The 16,082-nt window shown below is 56.3% G+C and overlaps 1 protein-coding gene across 6 annotated transcripts in view; it reads left to right on the top strand.

Annotated features, from left to right (window-relative positions):
- The window catches only part of COL27A1 (collagen type XXVII alpha 1 chain), a 143,851-nt gene that overhangs the window by 45,074 nt on the left and 82,695 nt on the right, over nucleotides 1–16,082 (top strand). For 5 of the 6 annotated variants that reach the window (XR_003432530.1, XM_027105102.1, XM_027105100.1 and 2 more), the window contains exons 8-13: nucleotides 1,208–1,252; nucleotides 1,873–1,926; nucleotides 2,360–2,404; nucleotides 5,361–5,414; nucleotides 6,286–6,330; nucleotides 14,264–14,317. Coding sequence is in view for 5 of the 6 variants with exons in the window: in XM_027105102.1 (XP_026960903.1) it covers nucleotides 1,208–1,252; nucleotides 1,873–1,926; nucleotides 2,360–2,404; nucleotides 5,361–5,414; nucleotides 6,286–6,330; nucleotides 14,264–14,317 (297 nt within the window). In the remaining variant the exon portion in view is untranslated. The remainder of the gene's footprint in view (nucleotides 1–1,207; nucleotides 1,253–1,872; nucleotides 1,927–2,359; nucleotides 2,405–5,360; nucleotides 5,415–6,285; nucleotides 6,331–14,263; nucleotides 14,318–16,082) is intronic. The other variant, XM_027105101.1, reaches the window with a different exon arrangement.

Here is a 16,082-nt window from a genome sequence, read left to right as displayed (position 1 = left end):
TAGCTGCTCTGTGGCATGTGGGATCTTCCCAGACCAGGGATCGAACCCGAGTCCCCTGTATTGGCAGGCGGATTCTTAACCGCTTAACCACCAGGGAAGTCCCTGGTGTAATCCCATGTAAACAGCAGTGCGTAGAGGGGGTCCACAGGCATCGTGTGCGTGTGTGTGTGTGTAGTCTAGAGTCTCATTTATCGACTCCTGGGGGAGCCCTAGAACTCTTGAGTTCCAGAACACCAGAGCTGAAGGGGACTCGGAGTTCTAACTCCCTCATCTGAGGTCCAGAGAAGGACAGTAACCCATCCAGAGTTGCACAGTAAGTCAGGGACCGTGTCTGGGTCAAGTGTAGGGCTCCCCTTGAGAGGGGGTCTAACGGAGATCACCCCGTCTCCTCCACCCTGTCTGAAATGGAAGCCCCTGCTCCATCTTATTTCATAACAGCCCTAAGCTGATGGAAGCTTGAAGTCCAGGGTTTCCCTTCAGAGAGCTCCTAACGCCTATGAAATGGCTCAGGTGGTCACCCCAGCACCACCTGAAGGCACACACTCGTTCTGACTCTCTTGATCTGGAGACCTGGCTTTGGGGACCATGGGAATTGGACCAGGGTGACAGAGGGTCACGGTCGGTACTGGAATGTTGCCAGAGTCTTTCTCAACCATTGAGTGGCCTCTTTGCCCCTGGAATACTTGCTGGGACCAGTGGGAAGAAGGAAGGCAGCTATTTTCGTTCATACATTTGGTCAATGTGTGGGAGATCATTTCCGTTAGGGGGTTAATGAGAAGGTCCCGACAGAAGGTCCCAGCATCGTGGTGGTTGAGCATAACCCAGACCTTAAGGTCCTGATCAGTCTACCCATCCACTAAGACATCCCTCCACCCCTGCTTCAGACGTTCCCACCTTCGCTCTGGATTTGGAAAGAATGGTTTGATACAGCATCACCCTCTCGCAGTTGCCGTATCCTAATTTAGCTCCCAAACCCTGCCCAAGGAGTGATCAACCCCCAACGTCTTCTGGTCTAAGAACCATTGGTGGCGGAGAGGGAACCACAGGAACCCCGATGTGCATATATCCGTTCTGGGAGTATTTATTGAACACGTCCCCGCCACGGTGCATGCAGTGCTGAAAAGGCAGGCGGGGAGGCTGGGCCTCTGCGATCCATGGGCCCAGATGTGTCTTCCCAGCCTGATTCAGTCTCTTCCCCCCACAACAGGGACACAAGGGCTATCCTGGACCGGCGGGGCACCCCGGAGAACAGGTGAGGGCTGCAGCCTCTGCCCCACCCTGCTTGCCCTCCCTCACTCCAGCCCCTGCCTGTCCCTGGCCTCCTCCCTGGGCCCAGCTCCATGAGTGAGCTCCAGAGCCAGGAGGTTCTGCCTCCCATCCTGCTGGGGCCCCCACTCTACCCCACCTCTCAGCCAGCCACATCTGCCGCCTGAAAGGGCTGGAGTCCATGCCGGCCCGGTGTTGGCATGAGCCACTCGACTCCAGTTAGAGCCATGAATAGCTGGCCTGTTCCGGGCGATGTTAGGGGATATTATACACGCCGCCACGGGGTTTGCAGGAATTTTGGCTGCCCCGGCCCAAGTCAAGCAGCAGCCGCTGCCAGCATGGGAGAGCCAGCCAGCCAGGCCTCTTCTGGGCCTTATTCCTGGGCTTCGAGCACAGAAGGTTTTGTCCCTCCAAGCTGGTCTGACCGGTTTCTCAAAGGGGTGGGCTTGGGGGCCCAGCAGGCCGATGGCCTCCCCTTCCTCCCATTTCATCTCACATTCCTGCCCTTCTCTTTGTCCATTGTAAGCCCTGGTCCCCCCCCAACCCCCCAGATCTGGAGCTGGGCAGGGTCTCTCCTTTCCTTACGTTTCTCTTGTTCCTTTGCAGGGGCAGCCGGGACCCGAGGGCAGCCCAGGGGCCAAAGGTTACCCTGGCAGGCAGGTGCAGTATATGGCTTCTGGAAGCTCTGTGGCCGTGGTGGTGTGGAGCTGGCCACGGGTGCCCCCAGGCAGAGGGAGGTGGCAGGCTGGGGGCCAAGCAGCTACACCTGCTGGGTGGGCCCTGAAGAAAGGGCTGTTCAAGGGGGCTGTACCGAGGAACCTTCTCTGAAGGCAACAGGGCAAGGATGCCAGGAAGAAACAGAAGAAAGAGGAGTTCCGGGGCTCTGGGGGTGGGGCTCCAGAGGCTCCCCCTGAGCCACCTCCCTGGGACCCCAGGGTAGCTGGGGGCTCAGTTTGAAGACCACGAATGTAACCCCACTCCCATTCTACAGAAGGGGCAGCTGAGGGCCAAAGGAGACAGGACTTACCCTGGGTTGTTGGCAGCAGGTAGCACGTCTCCATATGTCCTTGCCCCTCTGTCTTTTGTGTTTCAGGGGTTACCTGGACCTGTAGGAAACCCTGGCCCCAAAGGCAGCCGGGTAAGTGGGACTTGGCAAGCGCTACCCGGCTGGAGCCCGGTGGGCATTAGCTGTCCCTCCAGTGGGCCTGGTGGGAGATCAGGGTTGCAAAGCCTCCACCCAGGGTCTGCTGGGGGCGTTGGGGTCGAGGCCTCCCACCTGAGCACTCCCTGGACCGCAGAGGGGCAGCAGGATGGCCATGTGGTAGGGAACCCTTAAGCCAGCTTGGTCCCCATGGCCAAGTAATTGGGCAGCAAAGGTCTGCTGGGGGCTCAGCCATGGTCTGGCTGCTATAATCAGGCATTTGCTTGCCGTGTCCCCCAGCACATCCCAAGCGCTAGGGAACTAAAGCCTGGGCCAGTTTGTCCGTCACTGGAATCCTCCCTCTCTCCTGCTCTCACCTGAGGACGGGGTGGACCACCCTTTTGGGAGGGCAGTGCTGCCCGATGGGTGAACGTTGCCTGGGCCTGGAGGCTGGAGGAACATCTGCTCTCCCCCTCCATCAAGGCCCCTGGAACAAACCCTGAGTAGCTAGCAGCCTCAGTTTGCCCATCTTTTCAATGGGAGTGATGTCCATTCCTACCTCTGGCATGGTTATGGGGATACCAGGAATTTGGAAGCAAATAGTGCTGAGGAGGGGCCACCCGATGGGACCTCCTGGGTGGGCTGTGGGGCAGCAGAGAAGGTTTGGGCGAAATGAATGGGGGTAAATGGAGTTTGGAAGACTAAGAAATGATCTGCTGGAATTCTCTCTTCTATATACAAGGAAACTGGGTTCATGGTGGGGATCCGACAGCCCCAGTTCCCACAGCACGCCTAAGGTGGGGATGGGATGAGGACCCAGGTATTTTGAGGGCTGGGCTCTCTGCCTCTCAAAGAACGCTCAGCAAGTGGGTCACACAGTCCTGCGTCAGGCCAGGTCAAGTGTGACGCGTCCTCCGCGCCTGAGCCAAAGCTATTTATGGCTGCAGTCTCCGCCCGAATCCCTGGAACTGATGGGCAGCTGTTAGGAGACCGACTGGGAGGTGGGGAAGCTCCCCAGGACATCATGATGGTGACGTTGATGTTGATGATGTTGATGTTGATGATGATGATGATGATGATGATGGGGTGGGGTGGGGTAGGGGTGGTGAAAGGCAGCACCCGAGGAGGCTCCTGTCCTAGGATGCTGGGCCTGCCTCCTTTCCTTTATCCAGCTGTTCCCACAAGCTATGGCCCCAGAGGGGCCTCCTGAGCCCAGGGAGAAGGTCTTCCCAGTTCAGCCCCAGGTCTCTGATCTGCCAGGAGGACAGGAGGAGCGAGACAGGCTAATGACATCTGGGGCTTGCAATATGCCATGCTGTGGCATCCTGAGGCCACATGTGGGGAGATTGCTGGTCTGGCCCCAGCACACCCGTCTCCAGGGTCACAGGGTCCTGAGCAGCCTGGGTGAGCCGGGGCCACTCAGACTGCCCTCCCAACTCTGCCACCACCGGCCTCATGTTTATGAAGCAGGCAGAGCACAGACTTGGGGGCAGGGTGACTGCCTTTGAGACCTGCTCTGCCATTAACCCGTCATGGGAGCTTGGGCACATCACTGGACCTCTCCAAGTCTGTCACCTGCAAATCTGGGATATAAACCCTTCTTGGAAGGATCGGTAAATGTCACTTGTTAAGATGATGCTGAGAAGGAGGCCCTATGACCTCTTGAACTTCTAGAGAAAGAGAAATGGTTGTGAGCCTGCGATGGTTGCTTGTTTGCGGGAGATAATGTAGCAAAGTGGTTAGGAGCCGGACTGGGAGTCAGATCACTTGGATTCAAATACCACATTCTGCTACATTCCAGCTGTGTGACCCTGGGCACATCACTTCACCTCTCTGGGCCTAAATGGTCTCACCTCTACAGGAGGCTAATAATTCCTACCTCCTGAGGGTGTGATGAGGGCGCAGTAAATGCACTAATGCTTGCAGAGCACTGAGAAGTGGGCCTGGCACATAGTTTGTGCTCACTCAATGTTAGCTTTTGTTATAGCTCTGAGTAAGTCATTTCACAAACATCTAGAGAGTATGGTTAGGGATAGGCACCCTGGGCTAGGCCCCTGCTCTTGAGAAGCTCCCAGGCTAATGAGGCCATGAAATGTGGACACCACTAATGAAGATACAGAACAGGAAGTGGTACATCTGTTAACTGAGGTGCGAATATGGCGCTGGGGTGGAGGGAGGAGGTGACTTCTGGTTTGGGGCGTCAGGGATGCTGGCCAGAGGAGAGAGCCTCAGAGCTGGGCTTGAAAGCGTTGGCTGTGCAGTCGTGGGGCTGAGAAGGGCCTGCCTGGCGGAGGGCACCGGGTGGATAAGGGCTGGAGGCGGAAAAGCTGGACTCCACCCCTCACTAGTTGTGCCGCTTTCTCTCCAGAGCCGTAGTTTCCCTTGCTTAGTGGGGGGAGGGTGGGCAGTCAGCAGGGTCCTCAGGAGGGTTGAATACAGTGGCACACATGCTTGCGGGATGCCAGCACGCCTGGGTGACAGCTGCTGTCACCACTGGACGCACTCAGGGGCCCAAGGGTGGATTCGAGCCCCGCGTCCATGGGGGGCCTTCGAGGCCTAGAAGGAGGCACTGCAGAAGCCGAGAGCACCCGCCAGCGTCCCTGGGGGTGGGTAGGGCTTGGCGCCACCCTAGCATCTAACCCGGCAGAGAGCTTCCTTCCCGCAGGTCCCAGAGCCCCCGGCGCGGGGCGGGCCTCCCCCTGCGAGCGCCCGCGCCCTTCCCTGGCGTGAGGGTATGTGCCTTTGGACTACATCGTGGAAGCCAGCACCATGCAGTCCATGGGCATATACACTTGCCTCAAGGCCTATGTCATCGAGGAGCTGCCGGAGCCGCCAATGCCTCCAGCGAGGAAGAGGAGCCGGGCGCCAGAGGGCAGCGAGGGGGGCTGGGCCGGGCCGGGCCCGCCATACCCCGCCACTCGGCCCCTCTGACCTCCCCTCTGCTCTTTCCTAGGGCTACATTGGACTCCCAGGGCTCTTCGGCCTGCCAGGGTCCGATGGAGAGCGAGTGAGTATGCTTTCTTTGTTTACCTCCCACCTGGCCACCCCGTCTGCCAGGTGCCAGTCTGGAAAAGTCACAGAATGCCTCCTGGAGGAGGTGCCCCGGAGTTGGATAAAGGGACAAGTCAAGGCAAACACCTTCCTGACACAGGGAACAGCATGTGCAAAGTCCAGGACATATGCTGACTTGGCGAGTTTAACAGCACAGTCAAAGCGCTGAGTGTGAGGCAGGAATGGGGCGAGACAGGCTGCGGGGGGCACCTGGGAGCAGTTATACGGCACTCAGGGGCCAAGGTCAGGAGAGGGACTCTGTTCTGAGACCGTGGGGAGCTACTGAAGGGCTTTCAGAAAGTGAGAAACGGGCTCATTTCCTATTTCCGATCAAGTGCCTACAAGCTACGGCCCGTGGGCCAGATCCCGCCAGGCACCAGTTTTGTAGAGCTTTCCGGAACACACCACGTTCATCTGTTTATGTGTGTCTGTGGCTGCCTTTGCTCCCACAGGCCTCCGGACCTTCCTCTCTGTTCCCTCCCCGCCTGAGCCTGTATTTGGGAACTCAATAGTAATCTCATCAACAAGCTGGGTAAAGAGGATCTTAGGGAAACAGAAGGAGCATTTATCGAGTGTCTGCTGAATACCAGGGCACTGGGTGCTTTCCTTAGGAATCTCCCCAGCTCACGTCCACGCGGGCCCCGACTCTATAGCCTCTGAGGACCGCCCATCTGGTGTGCAGATAACTGGAGCCTGCTGTGTTTGTGGACCAGAGGCCAGGCCCTCTGTGACGTCCTCTTGTGGGTGAAAGAGGGGCTGGTTTGGGGCAACACTGCTTGTCTCCTGCTGGAATCCTGTCTTGACTTCTTCCCTGTTTCCCCCTACAGGGTCTACCCGGCGTTCCTGGCAAGAGGGGCAAGATGGGTAGGCCGGTAAAGATTTTCCGTGTCTATTACGCAGATTCTATGGGTGAACCTGACCTCCCACTGGCCACGCGGCCCCGTCCACCCGCGGCCTGGGCATTCTTCGCTTCTCTCTGCTCTGCCCTTGCTCTGCTTTGAGTGTGTGGGTGTGCGTGGGGGGCTGTCTGGGCCTTGTGTCCTGCTGCCAGAACACTGACTGGGGCTGGGGCCTCCCGTGGACGCTGGGCCGCTCTGGGATGCAGCCTCTCTGTGCATCCAGCAATTGCCCTGCAATGTAGTTCTGTGTCTGGGGGCGGGGCTTGTCTGGGTCATGAGTGTCCTTGCTGGGGGGCTTGCTCTAGACGGGGTCTAGACTGGGTATCTGCCCTCCTGTGTCAGAGAACACTCAGGCTCCGTGTTGTCCTGGTGTCGCCTGTTTTACTCGTGTACACACAAGGTCAGAGAGCTGTGGGGTGTTGGGTAGACCCACAGGAGGCATGACCACAAGAGGGGCTGAGCAGGACCCCCGATCCACCAGGTCAGGCTGAAGGAGACCCAGGACTGTGACTGAGGCATCTTTCTTTCTGGCCCGGCCCATGCTGGTGGCTTAAGGCTCTCTGCTGCCGCCCTGCAGTTCAACTCCTAGGCCTGGAACCATCCTCAGCTCCGGGTCTGGGCGTCCCTTTGCTTGTGGTTGATGGAGAAGGGATGGCGGGGGAGGAGGTTAGACGGTGAGAGGCAGCTGGGAGGGAGCCGGGAGCACCCAGGGTGGCCCAGAGGGGGTTGTCTGTGATTCTAGGGTTGGCATGCGTGTTCATGGGCACCTTACCTGTTGTAGTCTAGGGATCTGGGTCCTCTGGGGGCCAAGTGGGGGATTCAGAGAAAAGCAAGATCCAGGTCCTGGCCTCAAGGAGCTGACAGAGGGGGTACCTAGGACAGTCCGTGGCTGACAGCCCCCCTGTGCCTGAGGGCTGATATCTGACACTTAGATGTAGACAAGGAGCAGCACCTGATGCTTCTGGCTTCAAGGCAAGGACTTGCCCAAGGTCACACAGCAAATTGTGAGGGCTGGCTTGGCCTCTGGATCTCTTCCTCAAGCCAGGAGCCCTTTGGCAAGGAAACTCATTCATTCATTCACTGAAGTTGAGTGTGTGCCATGGACCAGGCACTGTGCTTGGTTCTGAGCAGTGAACAAGACGACATTCCCATTCTCAGGGGCAGACAGACAGACAGACAGTGACTGAATGGGGGAATGGAGGGTGAGTGGTTGAACGTCAGGTGGTGCTGAGTGTTAAGATGGAGTAGGGTAGGGGGACCGTGAGTACTTGGGGTATGGGATGTCGGATAAGTTGGCCCAGGAAGTCCTCCTCTCTTCTTGAGAAACCTGAAAAAGGTGAGAATGGGAGCCATGTGGCTCTCTGGGGAAGAGCATTCCAGGTTGAGGGAACAGTGGGTGCAAAGGTCCTGGGGTAGGAGCGTTACTGGCTCTGAACTGCAGTTTTCCCATATGAAAAATGAGGATGATAGCTTCTAGCTCGTGGGGTCATTGTGCTTGTTAAGTAGTAAGAACTCAATATAATAGTGGCATTCACTGTTTCCGTTCGTAGTTGTTTGGGTGGCCGAGGATCTCTCTGGTCTGTGTGACTTTGAGCCAGTGGCTTTACCTCTCTGGATCTGTTTTTCCAAAGTTTAAGTTGCAGAGTGGGAGCAGTTGACTTACTTAGAATATCTCAGTGGGGCCCTGTCCCATCACCCAGGCCTGCCTCCAATGCTACCCATGGGGGATTTGCTCAGACTCCATTCTGGGAGCCCCACAGAGGGCCTGGCATTGCCACTTTACAGATGAGGAGACTGAGGGTCAGGAGATGAGTGACTTGGCCAAGGCCTTGTGCTTCTGAGAGTCAGAGCTGGGTTAGAATGTAGCAGCCCGAGCTTCTACCTCTTGTCCCAGGGTGTGGCACTAGGGACAGCACTACAGCCAAAACAGACCAGAAAAAAAAAAGGCAACGCTTGCTGAGGCCCTTTTACCTTCATGGTATTTGAACCACATGTGGTTCTCCCGTGATTCTTTGAGGTAAGATTGATTATACCTATTTTCCACACGAGGAAACCGAGGCTTCAAAGCCATTTGCCCAGAGACCCTCTGGGGACTTGCCAGACTTAAACCCCCCTAACTTACAGCTCATTTCTGCTTCTTTGCTCCGTGCCTTGTGTCTTTAACTTCCTAAGATTCCACCCTGCCCTCCATGATGGGTGTTCCCTGGCAATGGGGTGTCAGGCGTGAGTGCGAGAAACCGACCCCATTCTGCCAAACAGCCCCATGGCCACGCAATACCCCTGAGGGCTGTGAAAGTCTCCTTGACTCTGGTCCAGCCGACATGGCCAGCAAATGGGCAAGGTCTGCGTCGGATGTGATTTAATTTGTATGGAATATACTTCATATCACTGAGTCCCTAGGGCTTCGTCTGTGCCTTTGCCTGGCCGCCTAGTCTGCTGTGCCCTTGGCCCACACGCTGCTTGAGCAGACTTTAGGGTCATCCCCCTGTTATGTGCTCCTGAGCCCTTGATCTGCCTGATGGGGTTGGGGGCTCCTTGTGAATGGGTTTTCCTGTTATCGAAGCTTTGGGCCAGGCGATTTCTAGGCACTTATTAACAAGAGGAAATGGCAGGAGAATGAGCTGAATTCCCTCATGCCAGATCCCAGCTGGCCTCATTTCTGGCAGGCCTGGTGATGATTTTGCTGGAGTCCATTTCTCTCTAGCAAGCAAAACCTTAGGCCCATGCACACGGCCTGCTCAGTGTCAGGCTGGGAAGGAAGGTGTGTGGGAGTCTTTTGCTGATGGGAGCTGAGAAAGACAGCAGAGGTCAGAGCACATCAGAGCTGCAGGAACATTAGTGACGATGTGGCCCAACTTCCTCATCAGACAGACAAGCAGCCGTATCTTGGAGAGGCCAGTAACTTGCCCAAGGTCACACAGCACATGGGTGGCAGAATCAGGACTTGAACCGAGGACCCTTGCTTGTTCGTGCAGGGCGCTCTCCACATCACCCGTCTCCTCTCTCTGCTCACATCTTCAGCCTCTGAAGGAAAGCCTAGACCGCAGCTCTCATCTCACATCACCCGCTGGAAAGTGAAATGTGTTGTGGTTTCCTGAGGAGGGGACCAGATATAAGATGTTACACAGTTGGCTGGAGTTGAAGGGGTTTCTCCCGGGCTATCCCAACTCGTCTGGGGCACAGTGCAGTGACACGCACAGCTGGGGACCGAGCCATGTCTTTCAGCCAAGGGTCTCTCATGGGGCCTAGGAAGACGCCGCAGCAAATCCTCTTGTCCGGCACCCTGTGGCTTCACTATCAAGCCCGCTGGAATGCCTGGCAAGACCAGCCCCTGCTCACAGCTTCTCTCATGGCCTCTGGCCAGGCCTGCCAAGGCTGGTCTTGTGTAGTGAGTCAGGCGGGCAGACCCTAAAGCTTAGAGCTGGAAAGGTCCAGCCTTGGCTCCAGCTCCCTCGGTGTGTGGCTTCGGGATAACTGGGACTTGTCCGAGGCCACATGCCCATCCGGGTTGGGACAGGGCTTCTCACATGGTTCAGTTTTGACCTCAGGCTCCTTCCACTTCTCAGCCTATGGGGAACAGGGAGCAAAGTGGTTTTCAAATGGGGAAACTGAGGACAAAGCAGATGAAGGTTCTTCTTGGTGGTGATGCTGTGAGCTAGGGCTGTGATCCAGACTTGAGCCGGAGCTGCCCCAGGTCTGCCGGCAACCCTGGAATCCTGCTCTCCCTGCCTCCGTCCTCCTTGCCCGCCGAGGTGACTATTTGTGGGTGGATTCCCAGGTGAATATCAGAAGGCAGGGTGAGAAGATGCTCAGCCTCATGAGAAGAGGGTGTTGGATCTCAAGGGGTCTTTCCCTGTTGGCACACTCCGAGAGCACGCATCTTCTAGAAAAGAATACAGGCTGTTGTCAAGTGCAGTAGGAAGGATGCAGGTCAAACCTGTGCAGGGACCTCCTGACTTTGGAGAAGGTAACCCTGTAAAGAGGCCTCCAAGGTCCTTCTGCAGACTCTTCCTAGAGGTTGTTACGGATTCCCACTGTTGGTACCGAACCAGCGTGTGATGACGCATTCGAGTTTACCAGAGGCTGGATTACAAATACCTCACCTCTTCCTCAGCCCAGGGGGAGCTGGGCAGGTGGGTTGTCAGGTGGGTGGGACAGGGCTGACCATCTTGCAGGCCGGGGGGCTGAGTCTTCAAGATGTAACAGGACTTCTGGTCCTGGAGGCTGCATGCATCCCTGCCCCTACATCCCACCTTCCGGAGCAGACCGTTGGGTAGACATTGGCTGCAGGCAGGGGTTAGATGAGAGGGCTCTCAGAGGCCCACTCAGCCTCCGGCATCCTGCTGCAGATGGGCTTATGAGGACCATTCCCTTTTTCCTCGTCTATTCCTCTGAATTGCTGTAGCCAAGAGAGAATGTGGAGTCTCGCCCTGGATCCTGGTTCTGTCTCCTCCTGGGCCTTGTTCTGCTCAAAGTACGAGGCATTCAGTTCCCCAGGGGGGCCCGACCTGGCAAAGTGGAGAAACCACGTGGCTGGGGCCCGGCAGGACGCCGAGCCCGTTCCTTGGGCCTCGGGCCAGCCTGCTGCAGCCAGGAGCTCAGGCCTGCACAGGAAGGTCCTGCTGCCGGCTGGGCCGGGAGTACACGCCACGCACAGGCGGGCACGGCCAGACAGAGAGAAGCAGGCCGGGTGGAAGTGGTGGTGCATGTTCATCTCGGCGGCTGCCTCTCTGGGATCCAGAGGAGCAAGCGTCAGGGCCGAGGGCAAGTGTCAGAAGTGGGATGTGTTGCTCAGGGGTGGAAGGATGCAGCAAGTTAGCAGCCTGGTGGGGCCTTGGGCAGGTTCTGCGCCTCCAGAAGGAGGTGCCGAATGTCAGGAACACCTAGGGTCTTTCCATCCTAGACCATCTATGATTATTCCAATCATAGATCTGTTCCAGCTCTTTTAAAGCCCTTTTTTGCAACTAGTGTGTTCTTAATTACCCTAGAGGTCATCTGCTTGGCTTCTCCGAAGGAAGGGAGACAAGGTGGAGACGGGGATGAGGCCACTGAGCACGTACAAGCAGAGCCGGTCCTGAGCCTCAGTAATGCCGTTCCCTCGAGAGACCACAAGCTTGCTCTAGTCTGGTTGTGTATTCATGGTCCATTCGTAGCTAAGAGATTGGGCTCTGGAGTCAGACTGCCTGGGTTCAGATCCCAGTTCTGCTATTCCATAGCTGTGTGACTTCAGACAAGTTCCCTAACGTCTCTGGACCTCAGTTTCCTCATCTCTAAGATGGGACCAATAATAAGCCCTCTCTCATTGGGCTGTTAGAGTTTGCAGTTTCTGTCATTGCTGTCACCCCCCACCCCCACCCCGTCGTCACCCACTGGCTATACTCAGGCTGCATTTTGTCCACATAAGTGCCTCTCTTGGGGGGTTTGACCATTCTGATGGTCTCTCCCTTGCTTATGCCTCAGAGATGTGCCCTCACCTTGCTGCTGCCTCCATGTGCTGCCAGGGACTTGCCCGGCATCCAGCATCTTGGTTCATTGTCTCAGTGCCCCAGTTGTACAGCAGAGAAAACCGAGGCTTGGAGAGGCCTGTGGGTGGTAGAGCCAGGATTGTCACTGGGTTGCACTGGTTCTAAAGCCTCACAGGGGAAGCTGGGCCGGCAGCTGAGTCTGAGAGGAGTCCTTGAGCCAACCTGGAGTGGCCCTGACTGCAGACCTGTGGGTTTGAACCTGCCTGGTGGCTGCTAGGTATGATTATATTGGGCATCGCAGCCAGGATTGGTGCCTGGGGCATGCCGTCAGGATCTCTCTCTTCCTGGTGGCAGCGGGGCCGGGGGGCGGGCATTCCTGCACCTCAGGGAGCAGGCTCCTTCCTCCCAGGCCTTGTCCAGGGATTGGGCCAAGCTGAAGGATTCTTAGAGATCACAGCCCCCCAGCCTGAGCAGGACAGAGGCCCAAGTGAGGGTCTGCCCGCAGTCACACAGTCAACCTGGAGGCGAGCCCGGGCGAGTCTCCAGACATTGAACTTGGAGAGCAGAGCATGGACTCCCCAAATTCTGCTGCTCGTAGGCCACGTGGAGTCAGCCAGGTGCCCGGCTAGACAGCATCCCCCTTGTCCCCTGAGGGATTGTCCTCTCGTGCCAAGCCCCCAAAGGCAGAGGCAGTAGCTCAATGCCTTCAGAAGCCTTCCCTGCCCACTGCTCACCCAGCTGATGTCTCCTGCCACAGGAGGTGAGAGGGCTCTCTACCTTACAGTATGCCTGAGAGGGGCTGGATTGGAATTTGCCAGGGGGACTCCAAGGATGTGGGAAGAGGCATCTTAGATACGGTCAGATGTGGCCCCACAAAAACTTGATCTGAAGGTGCATGCAATTGCACACGCACGCGCACACACACACACACACACCCCTACCTCTGCCACTCTCTAAACCCAGTCAGGCACACACTGGAGCAGCTTCTGCATGCCAGGATTTGCCCATGCTCAGCTCTGCCACAGACTTGCTTTTTGTCCTTGGTCAAGTGACATTTCTCTCTGTGAGCCTCAATTTCCCCATCTGTTAAATGGGACCAATAAATAACCTTTCCCTCAAGGGTGAATGTCAAAGGCAAGTAAAGTTTTGCATACAAAGTCACTGGCTTGGCCCAAATCTCTGTAATATGTCCTCGTTTCCTCCTTTGGGTGTCTGAATGAAGCCACGCCTCCTATACGGTCCATATCAATGCCTGCCCTTCCGGTCCATGAGGGCTTCCTGGCAGAGGTGGGATGTGAGGGGACTAGTATTCTGGCCAGGGCAAGACAAAGGCCAGATGCACACACAGTTCAAGGTCTCTTTGCTCAGCCAATGTAGACTTTGTAATTGGTTTGGGTTTTGTTTTTAGCTTTGGTCTTTTTAGTTTAATCTACTTACTGGATTCCCCCAGTAGCGGTAGCGTTAGAAACCAGAAACAAATTATGCTCCATGAAGAATCTTTTCTGTTTGAACAGCTCAGGCATCCACTTGGTCAGAAAAACATGTGCTTTGTTTTTCATTAAATTTCCCTGGAAAAACAGTGATTTGAATTCAAGGAGGGGAGAACAGATTTCCCTGAATTCCAAGCTCGAGGACTTGCTTTTCCTTTTGAAGTAGAATGGAGTTGTTCCCCCTCCTCGGCCACCAGAAGCTTCCCCACAGCTGATGTTTTTCCAGCTGCCTGTGTCCCCAGAGAGCGTGGAGTGGGGTCACGGAGGGGGCGAGAGGGCCAGATCTGTCCGGGCCAGGCCTCCGGGCTTCTCTCAGCTGCCGAAACTCACCTGTGGCCGCGGTGCTGATGTCCCCCATCCATGTGACTCTGTATGACCTTGACACATACCCTTTCAGAGCCTCATCTTCTTTATCTGTAAAATGAGGATTGTGGGTCCACAGGGTAGCTTTTAAAGAGCACGTCACAAAAATGGCAGAAGGTCTGAGCTGGGAAATGCTGCAGAGGGCTTTCCTGCTTCGACCAATGGGGAAACTGAGGCCCACAGGGGAAGGAGTGACTCTTAAAACTCTCAGCAAGTCAGTGACTGGTCCAGGCCTAGACCCAGCTTCCTGACCCCAGACTCCATCAGGACGGGGTCTCAGCATGGGCGCTGGCATTTCCATGCCGGCGAGCTGGGTACTATTTTCTTTTCTGAGACTCTGAGGCCATGGGAAGAGGGCTCCCTGGCCATGGGCTCCTCCACAGTAGCTGGTCCTTGGGATGTTCTTTACGGGGAAAGTTTGTTGAGGGCCCGAGGTGACTCAGGACTCCACAGCCTGCCCAGATCCTGGAACCAGGGAGTGAGATGAGACTGCATGGATGTGTCCTGTGTCCCCTGGGAGTCTGGATCAAAGCCACCCGCTGGTATAAACACTAATCTGCAGATGTTTGCTCTCTCTCATGCCCTCAGGGGTTTCCTGGAGACTTTGGGGAAAGAGGCCCTCCGGGACTGGATGGAAACCCCGTAAGTATTTCATGTCTTTGGGTACAGGAGAGAGATTTGGAGCAAACACATAGCAGGTTTTAGGAACCTAAGCTTTTAGGTCAGCCAGCCGGGCCACCCATGAGCCCATGAGCTGGGCGCTCCTGGACAAACTGCGTGATTTCTCTGAACCCCAGGGTCCTGTCTGCCATGGATGCCCTGTGTACCCCCTGCCACCAGGAGAGCCTTCCAGCCCACTGAGCCCCGGGTCCCAAAGTCCTGGGCTATGTCCCATCCTCAGGGACTCAGGAAGGTTCATGGGTCACTCTCCACTGGGGAAGCCAGAGCTGCTGCCATCTTACAAAGCACCAGAAATGTTTATGGGATGGGGCCTGGGAAGCAGATGGTTTGCAGGCCCTGTATGCAGGGAAGAACCTAGTTCTAAAGAAATCTCCAGCATAGGCATGTTTATAGCGTTTGTAAATAATCGAGGCCCATGAAGGTCAGCCTGCCCTGGGGAGCTGAGCCCGCCTCTCCCTTCCCGTCCCAGGCTCCAGCTCCTGCGGGGGGAAGATTGTTCTCTGCCTCGGGGTGCAGACCATGTCCAGAGCTCTTTGGAACACCTGCCATGTCCCCCCGATTCTCCTGGGGTTTCCAGCCTGCACAGCTGTGCCCGGAGGTGGCTGCTAGATCCATACACAGCACGTGATTATGTGCCCGTGTCAATTCCACACATGCTCCCTGAGCCCCACCCAGCTGGGGCTGACCTCTGGGCTCCCTGCGGGGCTGAAGCCCTGGCCTCGGAGCCACATGGACCTGGGTTTGAATCCTGCTGCACCGCTTGCCAGGCGTGGAAGCTTGGACAAATCAGTTCGCCCATCTGGATCTCGGTTTCCTTATCTGTAAATCACGGGGTCCGATGCCGGCCTCAGAGGACTGTTGCGAGAATGAAATGAGAGAGGGCAGGGAGGTGTTGGGCCTATGAAAAGCGTTCACTGGATGGAGGGGTTGTAAATATTAGGTAATAATGGGGCACGTCTCCTGCCCTGGAGGAGCTCATGGCCATCTCCCTAGTCCATTGCACGAGGTGAATTGAGATGGGTGGGATCAAAGAGGTCCCAGGTGCTAAGGAGGAGGGAGAGAGAAGCAGGGAAGACTCCTGGAGAAGATGGCGTTGGAATTGGGATGAGGAAAGAGGTGGGAGGACACTCCAGGTGGAGGAAAGAGCACTGGCAATGGTACCGGGGTGAGAAACCAGAGTCTTTCCCTCAGTGTATCAGTTACTGGATTAACCACTATAACATGTGACGTCATCCTGGAAGTGCCCTTGGGGAGGGGCAGGGATGTCTTTGTTCTCCTGGCCCAGAGGAGCAGAAAGAGGACCTGATGAGTGACCTTGAACAGGTCCCTTCCCTTTCCTGAGCCTCGGGTCCTTCATTTTAAAGCCAAGGCTGCTTCCCCTCCTCCTCTTCTCGTGGCTGTAGTAATGACCTCCCGTCTGGGATTGCACCAATGAAGGAAGACAAACGCTCTGGAGGATGTTGGTTATTACTAATCACCATTTCTAGAGACACCTTTGCATTTTGAGCTTGCTCTAGACCCCTCTACCTGTCTTTACTGGTGCAAGCCATTGAAGGTCCACTTTTTCTTTTTTTTTTTGCGGTACGCGGGCCTCTCACTGTTGTGGCCTCTCCCATTGCGGAGTACAGGCTCCGGACGCGCAGGCTCAGCGGCCATGGCTCACGAGCCCAGCCGCTCCGCGGCATGTGGGATCTTCCCGGACGCGGGTTCGTGCCCCGGTCCGGGA

The sequence above is a fragment of the Aethalodelphis obliquidens genome, unplaced genomic scaffold (assembly GCF_003676395.1).
Source record: "Aethalodelphis obliquidens isolate GAN/ISIS:26980383/991018 unplaced genomic scaffold, ASM367639v1 scaffold7, whole genome shotgun sequence".
Lineage (NCBI taxonomy): Eukaryota > Metazoa > Chordata > Mammalia > Artiodactyla > Delphinidae > Aethalodelphis > Aethalodelphis obliquidens.
Note: the sequence above shows the minus strand (reverse complement) of the source record. Positions and strands in the feature narration are given on the sequence as shown.